Raw genomic sequence first — 16,346 nt, 5'->3', positions numbered from 1 at the left:
GTCAAACCCAAAATTAGTAGAAGAAAATAAAGATCAGAGCACAAATGAATGAAATTGAAATTTTAAAAATACAAAACATCAACAAAACAAAAAGTTGGAAGGATTCTTAGTGGTTACTCTGAGCAACTAAATGCCGGTAAACTGGAAAATCTAAAGGAAATGGATCCAAATTCCTAGACACACAGAATCTACCAAGATTGAACCAAGAAGAAATTCAAAACCTGAACAGACCAATAACAAGCAATGAGATCAAAGCCATAATAAAAAGTCTCCCAGCAAAGGAAAGCGTGGGATCTGACGGCTTCACTGCTAAATTCTACCAAACATTTAAAGAACTAATACCAATCCTATTCAAACTATTCTGAGAAACAGAGGAGGAGGGAATATTTCCAAACTCATTCTACAAGGCCAGTATTACCCTGATACCACAACCAGGCAAAGACACATTAAAAAAAAAAGAAAATTGCAGGCCAATATCACTGATGAACATTGATGCAAAAATCCTCAACAAAATACTAGCAAACCAAATTCAACAACACATTTAAAAGATTATTCATCATGACCAACTGAGATTTATCCCAGGGATGCCAGGATGGTTCAACATAACACAAATTAATCAATGTGATACATCATATCAACAGAATGAAAGACAATACTATATGATCATTTCAATTGATGCTCAAAAAGCATTTGATAAAATTCAACATCCCTTCATGATAAAAACTCTCAAAAAGGTAGGTATAGAAGGAATATTCCTCAACATAATGAAAGCCATATACAACAGACCACCGCTAGTATTGTACTGAAAAGGGAAAAACAGGAAGCCTTTCCTCTAACATCTGAAACACAACAAGGATGCCTACTTTCACCACTGTTATTCAACAAAGTACTGGAAGAACTAGCTGGAGCAATCAGAAAAGACAAATAGAAGACATCCAAACTGGAAAGGAAGAAGTCAGATTACTTATTTGCAGGTGATACGATCTCATATTTAGAAAAGCCTGAAGACTCTACCAAAAAAAATATTAGAACTGATAAATTCAGTAAAGCTGCAGGATACAAAAAACAACATACAAAATTCAGTAGCATTTCTATTTGACAACAGTCTAGAAAAATCTAAGAAAGAAATTTTAAAAATTAACCAAAGAAGTGAAAGATCTCTACAATGAAAACTATAGAACAGTGATGAAAGAAACTGAAGAGGACACCAGAAAAATTGAAAATTTTTCAATTTTTCAAAAAATTTTGTTTACGGATTAGAAGAATCAGTATTGCTAAAATGTCCATATTACCCAAAGCAATCTATAGAATACCATGACATTCTTAACAGGAATAGAAAAAAATTCTACAATTTATATGGAATCAAAAAAGACCCAAACAGCCAAAGCTATCCTGAACAAAAAGAACAAAACTGGAAGAAATCACATTACCTGCCTTCAAGTTATACTACAGAGCTACAGTAGCCAAAATGGCATAGCACTGGCATAAAAAGAGACATGTAGATCACTGGAACAGAACAGAGAACCCAAAAATAAATCCATACATCTACTGAATTCATTTTTTACAAAGGTGCCAAGAGCATACATTGGGAGAAAGGACAGTCTCTTCAATGAACAGTGCTGGGAAAACTGGATATCCATATACAAAAGAATCAAACTCCTTTATCCTTTATCTTGCCATATACAAAAATCAGATCAAAATGGATTAAAAACTTACATCTGTGACCTCAAACTATGAGACTACCATAAGAAAACACTGGGGATACTCTCTAGGACATTAATCTGGGCAAAGATTTCTTAAGGAATACCCCACAAGCAGAGGCAACCAAAGTAAAAATGGACAAATGGACATATCAAGTTAAAAAGCCTCTGCAAAGCAAAGGAAACAATCAACAAAGTGAAGAGACATCCCACAGAACAGTGGTTCTCACTGCGCAGTTTGGAGAAGGTGCAATACTCTCCAGCGCCACCACTACCATTACTATAAATAATGTTTGTAAAATTCATACGTAGTAAACAATTTAGGACAGTCATGCCTGCTTACAGATGTTATTTGTCTGTTAAAACTAGTCTACGGATTGTTTCATAAATGCTTTGTCGAACTATGATAAAGTGCAATAATGTTTGAAGACTATAAGTGACACTGTATCTTGTTTCTAACAAGATAAACTTTGTTTCTGTCTTTGCTTTATCTTAAAAAAAGTTTATATCCCTTAATATTATACATTGCATTCCAGGAATATATCATTCATTCCTTCCACCCAACCAATGTTTACTCATTGAGTACTTAACACAAGCCAGGAACTATGGTCGATATTGGGAAAAATGAAAAGACATAGTTCCTTACCTCATAAATGTATATAAATAATGTATATACAGACAGTTCCCAACTTACAATGGTTCAATTTACCATTTTTTGACTTTACAATATATTTATACAACTATTGTTTTTCATTTTCAGTATAGCATTCAATAAATTACATGAGATATTCAGTACTGTAGCATAAAACAGGCTTTGTGTTAGATGATTTTGCCCACCTGTAGGCTAAGGTAAGTATCCTGGGCATGTTTAAGGCAGGCAAGGCTAAGCTATAACGTTCTGTAGGTTAGGTGTATTAAATACATTTTCCACTTAAACAATGGGTTTATTGAGACATAATCCCATCGTAAGTTGAGGAGCACATAAATCTGTACACAGACAGACATACAGATAGACATACAGACAGACAGATGGATAGGTAAGTCTATAGATATATTGAAGGAAAGGCATAGAATATTATGAATTAGGGACCTAGTTTAGATTAGAGGGGACAGTGCAGAACTCTCAGAGAGGGTGATATTTATTTATTTTTATTTTTATTTTTATTTTTGAGACAGAGTCTCATTCTGTTGCCCAGGCTGGAGTGCAGTGGCCTGATCTTGGCTCACCGCAACCTCCGTCTCCCAGGTTCAAGCAATTCTCCTGTCTCAGCTCTCAAGTACCTGGGACTACAGGTGCATGCCACCAAGCCCGGCTAATTTTTGTACTTTCAGTAGAGATGGGGTTTCACCATGTTGGTCAGTCTGTTCTTGAACTCCTGACCTGAAGCAATCCACCCACCTCGGCCTCCCAAAGTGCTGGGAATACAGGCGTGAGCCGCCATGCCTGGCTGAGAGGGTAATATTTAAACTGGAAACTACTCAGGCAAAGAAGGAAGGAACATTCTAGACAAAGGACATACCTCATATGAATGTCCCGAAGAGAAAATAACTTAAGATGTTCTAGAAACCAAAAAATGCTGGTGTGACTGCGGCATAGTAAGAGACAGAGGAGATCTAGTGATGAAATTGGAGAGGCAGGTGGAGCCAGATCACAGAAAGTCTACAGACACCATGGGTGTGTCAGGTTTCATGGTATCATGCAAAGTCAATAAAAAGCTTTAAGTAAGAAACTGGCATTTCATTTGGTATTTTAAAAAGATCACTCTGGTCTCTATAAATGGGTAAGAGGAGTGAAAAAGTAGAAATGAAGATGTCTGCTAGGAGAATGCCACAGTAAGCAGAGGGAGAAATGAGGGTGTCTGGAGTAGCATTGTGGTAGCAGAAATGGCATTAAGGGAAGATTCTTAATTCTAGTTTGGAGGATGTTTAAATAAACTACAACAAATCCAGAGAACAGATCATAAAAGCTCACTCTCATCTCATGATTCTTCATCAACGTTTAGAAACAGTGTATCACATGGACCTTGAAGAAGAGGTAGAAGTACTTACAAAATTTTGGAGCTAAAAGGAAGCACAAGAATCCTGCAGTCATCTTTTACTACCCACACATACGTGTAGTTAGAATCAGAGTAAGCATCGGATTATGATCTTTAGCCTCCACAGACTATCTTGCCATATGATCTCATGAACAGGAATATACTTTACCAACTTTCTCTTTTCAAACTTAACTAGACACCACTCCACTTTGCTACAACTCTTGTAATGCACTGCTTACTCATTCTGGAATTTGGAGAAAGGATGGAGAATGAAGAAGGAATGGGAAATCAAATTTTAAAGAGTAAGTATCATTCTCACTAAATCAACCCACAAACAAATAATATTATCTACTGTTCCTTACCCTACTTTCCGGGTCCCAGGCATACTCAGAAGCCTGATATAAGTTCCTGGGCTCAAAGCACTTGAAGAAAACAAGATCATTTGAAATGTGAGTTAACTCCAAAGATTTAAGCATGACTAATTTAGAGAAAATCAGGCCAAGGATTAATGATCATTCTCCAAAACTTTTCTATTCTTAATTCCCAGGATTACACAACTATTAATTATAGAGAGTAACTCTGCTTGTTCTAAGTAATAGAAAATTTGTATCTACTATGTCCTAAATAACATGTTATATGAATTTCACCTCAATAGATCTATACTAATGTGTTGTATCACCGTATCCTTTCCTTAACTTAAAAATATTATAAATGTACAGTTATATATAACTGTACACTGCAATCAGATGTTACTTGAAAATTCTAACCTTAAACATGGGCCTCACATGCTCCAAATGTGTTGCACTTGTAAAAGGTGCCTGAACATGGCTCACGGCCTCCATGAGTGCTTTAGCTGTCTTGGCCATCTGCTCCATTTCTAAGTTATACAGAAGTCTCCTTTGTTTTTCACTGGCTACATCTGAAACAATAAACACTATCAGCATTTAAAATATAAAACATTTAAGAATTCTATTTTGATGTTTTACTATCAAATAATAACCACCACCAACACTAATTAAAAATAATCCTAAGAAGCAAGACACAAAAGATCCCATATTATATGATTCCACTTATATGAAAAATCCAGAATAGGTAAAATCCACGGAAATAGAAAGTAGACTGGTATTTTCCAGGGGCTGGGGGAGAGGGAATAAGGAGTAATTGCTTGATGGGTTTGGAGTTTCATTTTGGGATAATGAAATATTTTGGAATTAGAGGTGGTAGTTGCACAACACTGTGAATGTACTAAATGCCGCTGAATTATTCATTTTTAAATGGCTAATTTTATGTTATATGAATTTTGCCTCAAAAAATAAATACCTAGACTGGGAGTCAGGAATAAGTGGAAAACCTATGAAAAGGGAAATGAGTAGGTACAACTGTCACAATAAAATTATTAGGGAAACAACCCAAATATGGAACTGGAGAAGAGTAGACAGGTAAAATGCAATGGCATCTGGCCAGGTGTGGTGGCTCATGCCTGTAATCCCAGCACTCTGGGAAGCCGAGGCAGGCGGATCACCTGAGGTCAGGAGTTCAAGACCAGCCTGACCAACATGGAGAAACCTGGTCTCTACTAAAAATACAAAAAAATTAGCCAGGTGTGGTGGCACACACCTGGAATCCCAACTACTTGGGAGGCTGAGACAGAAGAATCGCATGAACCCAGGAGACGGAGGTTGTGGTGAGCCGAGATCGCGCCGAGCCATGATCATGCCATTGCACTCCAGCCTGGGCAACAAGAGCAAAACTCCGTCTCAAAAAAAAAAAAAAAAAAAAAAGAGGCAATGGCATCTTTGTACCACACAGGCTTGAATGACAGCTGCTGAGTTAACAAGGAAGCAACTGGCCATAACTTAACTCCAGGGTAATTTGGGTGTTTTCGGCACACCACCATCTCCTTCCCATTTCCAGCTTCTCTTATTTCCTACCACCATATATAAAATAGGACAGAAAAAGAGGGATATGAGGATGATACAATATATAATATTCTTTTCTCCTGACATTTGGATTTTACTACTGTACTTTGTTTAAACTTGAGATTTTAGTTCCAAGTGGAAGTGCTCAGAAATGCAAGAATCCTCTTTCTATATTACTGTTATGTTCTTGAGCCATTACCCTCATCTCATTCCTGTAGTCAGATTTCAGCTCAAACTTAATTACCACTGTCCACAGGTACAGAGTGTCTAGAAGGGGGCTGGGTTCACAGGTGCCTCCTGGTGCTAGTTAGATCTAGGGACTCTATAGTGATATAACTTGTGGTCTGTTTGAGGTAGCAATTTCTAACTCTATGAGCTCTCACCTGATCCTAAGTCTCCCCACCTCTTCCAATCATCCCTACTTTCAGCTTCCGTTTATGTGTAATAAAAGATGAACAAATGGAAATATATTGCTTGAAGATGATGAGGAAGAAGAAAAAATGACAAGGGTTGAAGCCTGACTACTGAGTCTAACTACTCTTTATGACCTCCAAATCCTTGCTGAGGTTAACTACTAAATGGATCCGTGTATATTAAATGCACACTGACACATGCATATAATGTATACTATTTTCCACTAATCACTGGTCAGTGTTATCTTTCTTCAGAATGTGGGGGAAAAAATACAATCACATCACCAAACTCTATTACAATATTTCTCATCAAAACATGGTTCTTAACAATATTTCTAAGGTTACTTTATTCTAAATAAAGTGAAAAACTCTCTTTTAAATTATGAAGTTTTTTCTTTTTTAGAGACAAGAACCTCGCTATATTGCCTATGCTGGTCTCGAACTCCTGGGTTCAAGTGATCCTTCTGCTTCAGCCTCCCTGAGTAGCTGGGGACTATAAATGCAAACCACCACACCTGACCGTAAGTGAAAAACTCTTAGGAACCCATATTTTCCCCCTTGAACAATCAGAATTCAATTAATTTAGATACTTACTTTGTTTACTTGATTTTGTAGGGATTGTTAGTTCTTTTGTTTCTTTCATTGATATCTTTTTCCCAGCTATTTCATTATAGATGGCTGATAGATACTCTTCAGGAAGGTCTTTACTGTCATTGATACCTCTATTCATCTTAATGTACTGTTCCTTTGTCATTTTATTTTTCACCTAAATATGAAAAACCATTATAATTCCTAAAAATTAACATAAAGGTTACACTTGTATTTTAAGGATATGAATATTTACATAAGAGATTTTGTAAATACTTTTGAGGATAGAAACTGGAAAACATTCAACAAACTATAGATAAAAATGAAAAAAAAAAATCACAGAAAATGAAAGCAATACAGAAAAGACCCATTCTGGCATAAACTAATTCATGCTCTGAGGTGGACATGAGTAATGTACAACCAGAAAGGAGGGAAGTTGAACAATGAAAATATTCGTTTTTGCCCAAGGTTTAAGAGCTCTTGCCATCTCTTAAAAGGGCCATGACAATTACTGGAAACAAAGGTATCGAAAACATTCAAATCTTAGTTTAGAACATAAATGTGCTGTTAATGAATTTAAAGCTGACTTTATATACAGTGGGTATAAGCATAACAATACTTGAGATTTATTTAAAACCAGATAACAGTCTCTCTGACTGAGTCACTGTGGCAACTGAATTATGTCAGGTGATCTGTACAAAGTATCCTTGGAATGTTTTGTCCTGTATAAGAGTACCCTAAACAGAAATGCCTTTTGCACCTTGATAAAGCTGTGGAATACAAGTTTGGAGTCTGTAAGACGGTAGGCCTATTAACAAACTTGGGAACTAGCATAGCCAAAATGTTTACACTTTACCTCCAGAAACCTAGATAGAAAAAACCCAGAAGTCTTACATGATGTTTCTGAAGAGACACTGATTTAATTAAATATATTTCTACATCTTACATGATGTCTCTGAAAAGATATTTATTTAATTAAGTATATTTCTACCACCTTCCACAAAGAACTTAAGGTAAACTCTTAAGATATGATTCCTGTAAATTTACATGAAAGTACACAGAAAAATAATCAAGCGAGTCATCAGAAGCTTGCAAAAATAACTACAGAGAGTGTGGTGTTATGTGCCTGTAGTCCCAGCTGTTCAGGAGGCTGAGGAAGGAGGATGGCACAAGCCCAGGAATTCAAGTCCAACCTAGGCAACATAGCAAAACCCTGTCTCAAACAAAAAGCAAAAGTACAGAGGAACCAAAACTTTCAGAAAATGTAACTGGGATACATACACTTATTTACTTCAGATTATTCTGCAGACAGATTTTTCTAACATGTCAGAAAGGGAGGCAGGAGTGCTTTTCCTACAAAAATGTAAAAATATTACCATGAAAGTTTTCAAGCGTAACGTATCATTTAACGGGATAAAATGCTATCATCTTACAACTTTAAAAACTCATCTTGAGTCACGGCACTAAAAAAAAAAAATGAAAGAAAGAAGCTTTTTAAACTAAAGTTCAGGTGAATGCTTAAAAAACACACCAGGAATAACAAAATAAAAGACTACACACTGCTGCCAGTAAGAAGTAAAGGAAGATTAGAATCACCTGGAAATTTTAAGCATGGTAAAATGTTTTAGCATTATGTCAATCAGAAGCAGAGAAAAGTCTTGACAGAAAATCTGAAGTAGCAGTTTATTGTCTCTGGATCCGGGTTAGGGATCCCATACGTGGGTGTACAGAATACTTTGCTTTCGGGTCCCCAAAATAAAGCACACTGCTTCACACAGAACACTTCTGTCACAGTGGGAGTCTGAAGCTGTATAAAACAAAATCCTACTTTTCTTATCCTGACATCTTTTATGGAACATTCTACTCCTGACTTTTATCCTCATGTGCTTGTATTAAGCTGTGCCTTATTTAGTGTTTAAATCACTTAAAGCCAGTTGTTATTACTGATGATTATTGTATACACAAAAATTAAGTGTGTTCTAAATATGCCTAAAATTTTTTTTTAATCACTGACTCACACACTACATAAAAAATAGCATAACTATAAATACTCTGGGTGAAAAGGGAACATAAACAGCTTGTTAAAATCCATCTATATTTTAAGTTTGAAAAGAACTAAGAACGAGAATTAGTTTTAAGAAATTTCTTTAAAGTTATTTGTATTTTAAAATGTTGTCATTTGTTATAGTTATCTAAGTCAATTGAGGCCAAAATCATGGGTACAATTTTCTAAAAGATTACTTAGCTTCATGGAAACTCACAAGCTGTTCTACAGCTGCAGGCTGCATAGCAGCACATGACACCAGGCAGCAAGCTGATAAGGAACAGTTGGACAACAAGCTGCTGCCACCGCTAGACTAGGACTTCAAGCACGTGTTCTGCAAACAGGCACTGTTACACTGAAGACGGGACACTGTTGTGAAGGTAATGCACCCTAACTGTTATGTCCTTAGAAACTTTTCACAGTCTGGGTACTTATGAAAAGATACAAAAGGAATTTTTAATATTTCTTCAAAATAACGTAAGTATGTGCATATGTATAGGAAGACATTGCACAGGTGCATATAATACTGCTTATTCATTTATAGAACCAAATGTCTTTTAAAGCATAGCCTTTTAAAACCAAATGTACGTAAACCCAGGTTAAAATACTCTAGTTTAGACAGAAAAATCAAATGAAAAAATCAGACTGAAAAATCTGGTGTAAAAATACAAAAAACACAAATACAAAAAAATCCCAACTATGAACTACCTTCTAAAGCCATAGAATAAAAGTCATCACGCTCGATAATAAAAGCCCTGAAGGTGAGCTGCTTTGACTATACTGCCAATAATATGTGAGAGGCAAATCTTGAATTATTAAAATCTTTAATAAATCTTTTAAAGTCCTATATAAAATCAAGTAAATTTGTGGTAAATGCATAGTTGCTCAATATTGTGTTTAAAACAGGAGTAACTTCATATATAATCATATATATACACATATGTATATAATCGTATACATTCTTACTTTAGGCTTGGTATATACTTTCCTTATCCACTCTGCTTTAAACATCTCAAAACAGACATAAAAAATCCCTATACTGCAAAAGTTAATCTCAAAATTCAAATAAATTTTAATTTTTCCAATACATCTCAGACTAGAAAGTAGGTAATTTATTTTATATCCTAAGAATAACAAATATCATTAGATACCTACCCCTAGAAGTACTAAGAAATCCTTGCAAATAATTTATAAAGGTAATTTTACCTAAGGATGTCAATATGTGTTTTTAGAAACTAAGCAAAAAATACTAAAACTATAAAATCAAACTTTTTTGGTAGATATCAGAAATCAAGTGACAGTTCTTTAATATTTAAGAAGGAAATATGAATTTTATGAGGCAAAAGAAATGAACATTTCTAGGTTATCAGGTATTTTTAAACTATGATTAACTTTTTAGGTATGATGGTATTATAGTTATGTTTAATTAGAGTACTTCTCTTTTAGAGAAACATACTGAGATAAATGCAGATTAAATGGTATGATATCTGAGATCTGCTTCAAAATTATCTAGGGGAGGGAAGAGATACAGATACAAGAAGACCAGCCATAAGTTGATAACTGTGGAAGGCAGGTAATGGGTACACTAGAGTTCATTATACTAATCCCTCTACTGTTGAAGTTTGAAACATTTTTTTTTTTTTTTTTTGAGACAGGGTCTGCCTCTGTCACCCAGGATGGACTGCAGTGACACAATCTCAGCTCACTGGATGACTTGTGCCACCCAGGCTCAAGTAATCCTCCCACCTTAGCCCTCCAAGTAGTTGGGACCACAGGCACACGCCACAGTGCCCAGTTAATTTATGCATATTTTGTAGAGACAGGGTTTCATGATGTTGCCCAGGCTGGTCTTAACTCCTGGACTCATGTGATCCACCTGTCTCAGCCACCCAAAGTGCTGGGATTACAGGTGTTAGGTACCACGCTTGGCCTGAAACATTATATTTTTTAGAAGGAAGGTTTATACATAGTGTTTTTCCATCTTGTGACAAACAGACATAAGACCTATAAACGTTTTGTTAGATTAAAATTTATCTTAAGCTTTATACAATTGTCAATCATGAATGACAAATACAGAAACGTTTTATAGATACCTGAAAGTCTGATTTTAATTACTACCAGAAGTTGCTTTTGTAAAACATTCACCATCCCAAATTAAATGCCCAAATATGGTGACTGGTTTAACTGAATAAAACTAAAATTTCAACTATTGAATTCAGAATAATGTATTTATTTTGTACCACTTACTGTAAAACTGACTTAAAAGAAGACATACCTGTGGACTGTGAAGGTCTGTGGTCAACATGATAATTGAATAAGCCAAAACATAAGCAGTATCCGCACTAGCAAACAGAGTTTGTCTGGAAAAATAAATTTATCATGTTATAAAGTACTGTTTTATATAGATTCATTTAAATAAGTCACCTCAAATCCCATAGCACTTGTATTTTTCTAAGTATCTCACATTACAATTTTTTATGGATTTGTTTTATGACTTCCAGATTGTAGACAATCTAAATTCTCTAAACAGATTAGGTCCTATTATCTATAAATCCTTGGATGCTACCTAGCACGGTGTTTTGGATATAACAGACAGTCAATGAGCATTTGAACCTTATTTACCCTTGGTTGCATTCTAGGTATCTTGCAGCAAATTTTTCCATTAATCGATCGATTTTCTGGGCTTCCCCTGGAAGACGAAATCCTTCTAGAAACATACGAAGGGCTGAAACGAAGTCTTTTCCTGAAAAGTCATGTTGGTCCACATATGCATACATGACTTCTTTGTTAAATTTATCATTATCTCCCAGGAACTCACCCACTTGAGTCTAAAGTAAAAACAGAGATAGAAATTGATATTTTTTTTTTTTTTGAGACGGAGTCTTGCTCTATTGCCCAGGCTGGGGTGCAGTGGCGCAATCTCGGCTCACTGCAACCGCTGCCCCCAGGTTCAAGCAATTCTCCTGCCTCAGCCTCGAGTAGCTGGGATTACAGGCGCCTGCTACTGCGCCCAGCTAATTTTTTTTGTATTTTTGGTAGAGACAGGGTTTCACTATCTTGTTCAGGCTGGTGTTGAACTCCTGACCTCAGGTAATCTACCCGCCTAAGGCTCCCAAAGTGCTGGGATTACAGGCATGAGCCACCGTGCCCGGCCAGAAATTGAGATTTTCATGAGATGTTTACATTCGCCACACGGTCACTTAAAAAGTAGAAAATTTCGTTAAAATCCACAGGCTTTTGACTACAGAGTTAACAATTTCAAACACAAAGCTTAAAGTTAAACACACTAAATGCCTTCATAAAAATATCAGGAAATTCTTTTGTTTAGAAAATTTAAAAAGCAGAATTTATATTTTATACACAAAGACACACACACACACAAGTCATCACTCAGTATCAGTGGGGGATTGGTTCCAGGACCCTGCATGGATAATCCATGGATGCTCAAGTTCCTTATAAAAAATGGCATAGTATTTGCATATAACCTATGCACATCCTCCCATATACTCTACTCCCATATCTAGATTACTTATAATATGTAATATAATGTAAATAGGTTTTCTGTATTGTTTAGGAAATAACTACAAGAAAAAAGTTTGTACACATTCAGTACAGATGCAATCACCCATTATTCCCCCTGAATATTTTCAATTTGTGGTTGAATCCACAGATATAAAATCCATGGATACAGAACTCATGGCTATAGAGGGCCAATTATAGATGATTTTATAACAAAGAATATTCTTTTTGTTTGTTTTTGAGACAGACTCCCACTCTGTAGCCCACGCTGGAGTGCAGTGGCACAATCTTGGCTCACTGCAACGTCCACCTCCTGGGTTCAAATGACTCTCCTGCCTCAGCCTCCTGAGTAGCTGGGATTACAGGCGCCCACCACCACGCCCAGCTAATTTTTTGTATTTTTATTAGAGACAAGGTCTTGCCACATTGGCCAGGCTGGTCTCGAACCCCTGACCTTGGGTGATCTACCTGCCTCAGCCTCCCAAAGTGCTGGAATTACACACGTGAGCCACTGTGCCCAGCCAACCAAGGTTATTCTTTATGTTTTACTTACCTCTATACTTAGGAAAGCATTTTAAAGGAGTCACAATATGTATTATTAACTTAAAAAAGAATTTTACAGAAAAGGGGCCAGGCGTGGTGGCTCACACTTGTAATCCTAGCACTTTGGGAGGCTGAGACAGGAGGACTGCCTGAGCCCAGGAGTTCAAAACTAGCCTGGGCAATATAGTGAGACCCTGTCTCTAATAAAAAGAAAAAAAAATCCCAAGAATTTTACAGAAAAGGTTAGAATGAAAATGGTATTCTTACAGAGTCTAATCTTTCCTCTTGATGTAAGAATTGGGCAATATCTTCAGGTGTGGTGCCAAGCATCCCTTGTTCTTGGAGGTACTGTATTCCTCTCTTTGGTTTCTTATTAAATCTAGATGATGTTAAAGTTAATAAGAACATTAAAAACAGAAAACCATTCGTAGTCCCTGAAAAGATCTTAAACCACAGTAAATTAATTTTCTAATAGCACCCAGAAAAACAGCAGCTTATTTAATACAAATCAGTATATGAATATACAAAATAATTACATTGTGCCAAGTTTTCTTTATTCTTTTCTTTATAGAAGTCAGTCTCATATGGAAGGCCATCCTTATTACTATCATTTCACTGACTTTTTGTTACAGTACGAAGCGTTTTTTTAATCCATATCCACAGTGGGAAATTAGACTATGAGAGACTATTAGAGAGAAAGCCATTTGGTAGATGAACTTTGAGTACGGCTGTGAATACTAAATATCTCATACAGGCATACTTCATTTTATTGCACTTCACAGATATGTGGTTTTTACAAGTTGATGGTTTGTGGCAACCCTGCATTGAGGGTCTATCAGTACCATTTTTCCAAAACCACGTGCTCACTTTGTATCTGTGTCACATTTTGGTAATTCTCACAATAGTTCACACTTTTTTATTATTATATCTGTTACTGTGACCTGTGATCAGTGACCTTTGATGATGCTATTGTAATTGTTTCGGGGTGACACAAACCATGCCCATATAAGATGGCAAACTTAATCAATAATCATATGTGTTCTGATTGCTCCGTTGTTCTTCATCTCTCTTCCTTTCCTTGGGCTTCCCTATTCCAAGACAAAAAAATACTGAAATTGGGCCAATTAAGAACCCTACAGTAAGTGTTCAAGTGGAAGGAAGAGTCGCACATCTCTCACTTTAAATAAAAAACTAGAAATGACTGAGCTTAGTGAGGAAGGCATGTCAAAAGCCAAGACTTGTTGAAAGCTAGGTCTCTTGCGCCAAATGAAGTTGTGAATGCAAAGGAAAAGATCTTGAAGGAAGTTAAAAGTGCCACTCCAGTGAACACACAGGTAGGAAAGCAAACAGGCTAAATGCTGATATGAAGAAGGTTTTCATGTGTGAAAAGAAGATAAAACCAGTCACAACATTATCTTAAGGCAAAGCCTAATCCTAAGAAAGGCCCCAACTCTCTTCAAGTCTATAAGGCTAAGAAAGGTAATGAAGCTGCAGAAGAAAATCTGGGAGCTAGCAGAGGTTGGATCATGAGATTTAAGGAAAGAAGCGGTCTCCATAACATAAAAGCGCAAGGTCTGATAGCAAGTGCTGATGGAGAAGCTGCAGCAAGTTATCCAGAAGATCTAGCTACGATCATTTGTGAAGGTGGTTACACTCAACAACAGATTTTCCACATAGATAAAACAGTCTTTCTTCTATTGGAAGAAGATGCCATCTATGACTTTCATAGCAAGAGAGGAGAAGTTAATGCCTGGCTTCAAAGCTTCAAAGGACAGACTGGCTCTCTTGGGGGCTAATGTAGCTGATGACATTAACAAGTCAATGCTCATTTACCATTCCAAAGATCCCAGGGTCCTTAAGAATTACATGCTAAATCTACTCTGCCTGCGCTCTAGAAATGGCACAACAAAGCCTGGATGACAGCACCATCTGTTTACAACATAGATGACTGAATATTTGAAGCCCACTGTTGAGACCTACTGCTTCAAAGAAAAGATTCCTTTCAAGAGATTACTGTTCATTGACAATGCACCTGATCACCCAAGAGCTCTGATGGAAATGTGCAATGAGATTAATGTTGCTTTCATGCCTGCTAACACAATACCCATTCTGCAGCCCTTGGATGAAAAAGTGATTTTGTTTTTGTAGAAATGCAGTCTTGCTATGCTGTCCAGGTTGATCTCAAACTCCTAGACTAAACTGATCTTCCCACCTTGGCTTCCCAAAGCTGGGATTACAGAGGCATGAGCCACTGTGAACCTTCCTCAGGAGTAACTCTGAATTTCAAGTCTTTTTTTTTTTTTTTTTAAAGAAATGGGGTATTGCTACATTGCGCACGCTGATCTTGAACTCCTGGCCTCAAGCCTCATGAGTAGCTGGGATTACAGGTGTAAGCTGCCATGCCTGGCTAACTTTCAAGTCTAGAAAGAAATACATTTCATAAGGCTATCGCTGCCATGTAGAGAGATACTTCTACCGAATCTGGGCAAAGTAAATTGAAAACCTTCTGGAAAGGATTCACTGTTCTAGATGCCATTAAGAACATTTGTGACTCATGGGAGGGGTAAAAACACCAACATCAATAGGAGTTGGGAAGAAGCTGACTCTAACCCTTATGGACGATTTTGAGGAGTCCAAGACATCAGTGGAGGAAGTAACTGCAGACGTGGTAGAAGTAACAAGAGACCTAGAAGTAAAGTGTGAAGATGACACTGAACTACTGTAGCCTTATGATCAAACTTTAACATATGAGTAGCTGCTTCTTATAGACAAGTGAAAATAGTGATTTCTTGAGATGGAATCTACTACTGGTGAAGATGCTGTGAACACTAGTGGAAAGAAAATTCGAGATTTAGAATATTCCATAAATTTAGTTCATAAAATTGCAGCAGATTTTGAGAGGACAGACTCCAATTTTGAAAGACATATTACTGTAGGTAAATACTAACAAACAGCATTACATGCTACAGAGAAATCTTTTGTGAATGGAAGAGACTATCAAGGCAGCAAACTTTACTGTTGTCTTATTTTAAGAAATTACCACAGTTACTCCAACTTCCAGCAACCACTACCCTGATGAGTCAGCAGCCATCAACACTGAGGTAAGACACTCTACAGCAAAAAGATTACAACTCATTGAAAGCTCAGATGGTTACTAGTATTTTTCAGCAATAAAGTATTTTTAATTTAATGTGCGTACATTGTTTTTTAGACATAAGGGGATTGCAGGTTAATAGACTATGGTACAGTATAAACATAACTTTAATTCACTGAGAAATCAAAAAAATTGTGTGACTCACTATATTGCAATATTTACTTTACTGCTGTGGTATGGAACTGAACCCACAATATCTCTGAGGTACTCCGAATATACATTCTCCCTTAATCTTCAAGTAATCTTGGCTCATTTGTCCAAATTAGTTAGACCAAACAAAACCTTTCTCATTTATAGCTCCAGATTCTCTCTCACTCCCTTCTCCTTCCTCTGCTCCCATCTATCACATCCCATTCCCTAAATCTATTTTCAGAGTCTATTTCCTCTGCTTGTCTTTTATCTGCTCCATTCACAGGGGAGTCTCCCTCAG

General features: G+C 36.6%; 1 protein-coding gene across 4 annotated transcripts in view; it reads right to left on the bottom strand.

The window, feature by feature from the left end:
* The window catches only part of ARFGEF1 (ADP ribosylation factor guanine nucleotide exchange factor 1), a 143,347-nt gene that overhangs the window by 48,652 nt on the left and 78,349 nt on the right, over window positions 1-16,346 (bottom strand). For all 4 annotated transcript variants that reach the window (XM_030937811.1, XM_030937813.1, XM_030937812.1 and 1 more), the window contains 5 exons: window positions 13,030-13,141; window positions 11,323-11,528; window positions 10,976-11,060; window positions 6,663-6,834; window positions 4,504-4,655 (listed from right to left, as the gene is read on the bottom strand). In XM_030937811.1, the coding sequence (XP_030793671.1) occupies window positions 4,504-4,655; window positions 6,663-6,834; window positions 10,976-11,060; window positions 11,323-11,528; window positions 13,030-13,141 (727 nt within the window). The remainder of the gene's footprint in view (window positions 1-4,503; window positions 4,656-6,662; window positions 6,835-10,975; window positions 11,061-11,322; window positions 11,529-13,029; window positions 13,142-16,346) is intronic.

Source organism: Rhinopithecus roxellana, chromosome 9 (assembly GCF_007565055.1).
Source record: "Rhinopithecus roxellana isolate Shanxi Qingling chromosome 9, ASM756505v1, whole genome shotgun sequence".
Lineage (NCBI taxonomy): Eukaryota > Metazoa > Chordata > Mammalia > Primates > Cercopithecidae > Rhinopithecus > Rhinopithecus roxellana.
This window is presented reverse-complemented; position numbering and strand designations above follow the sequence as displayed.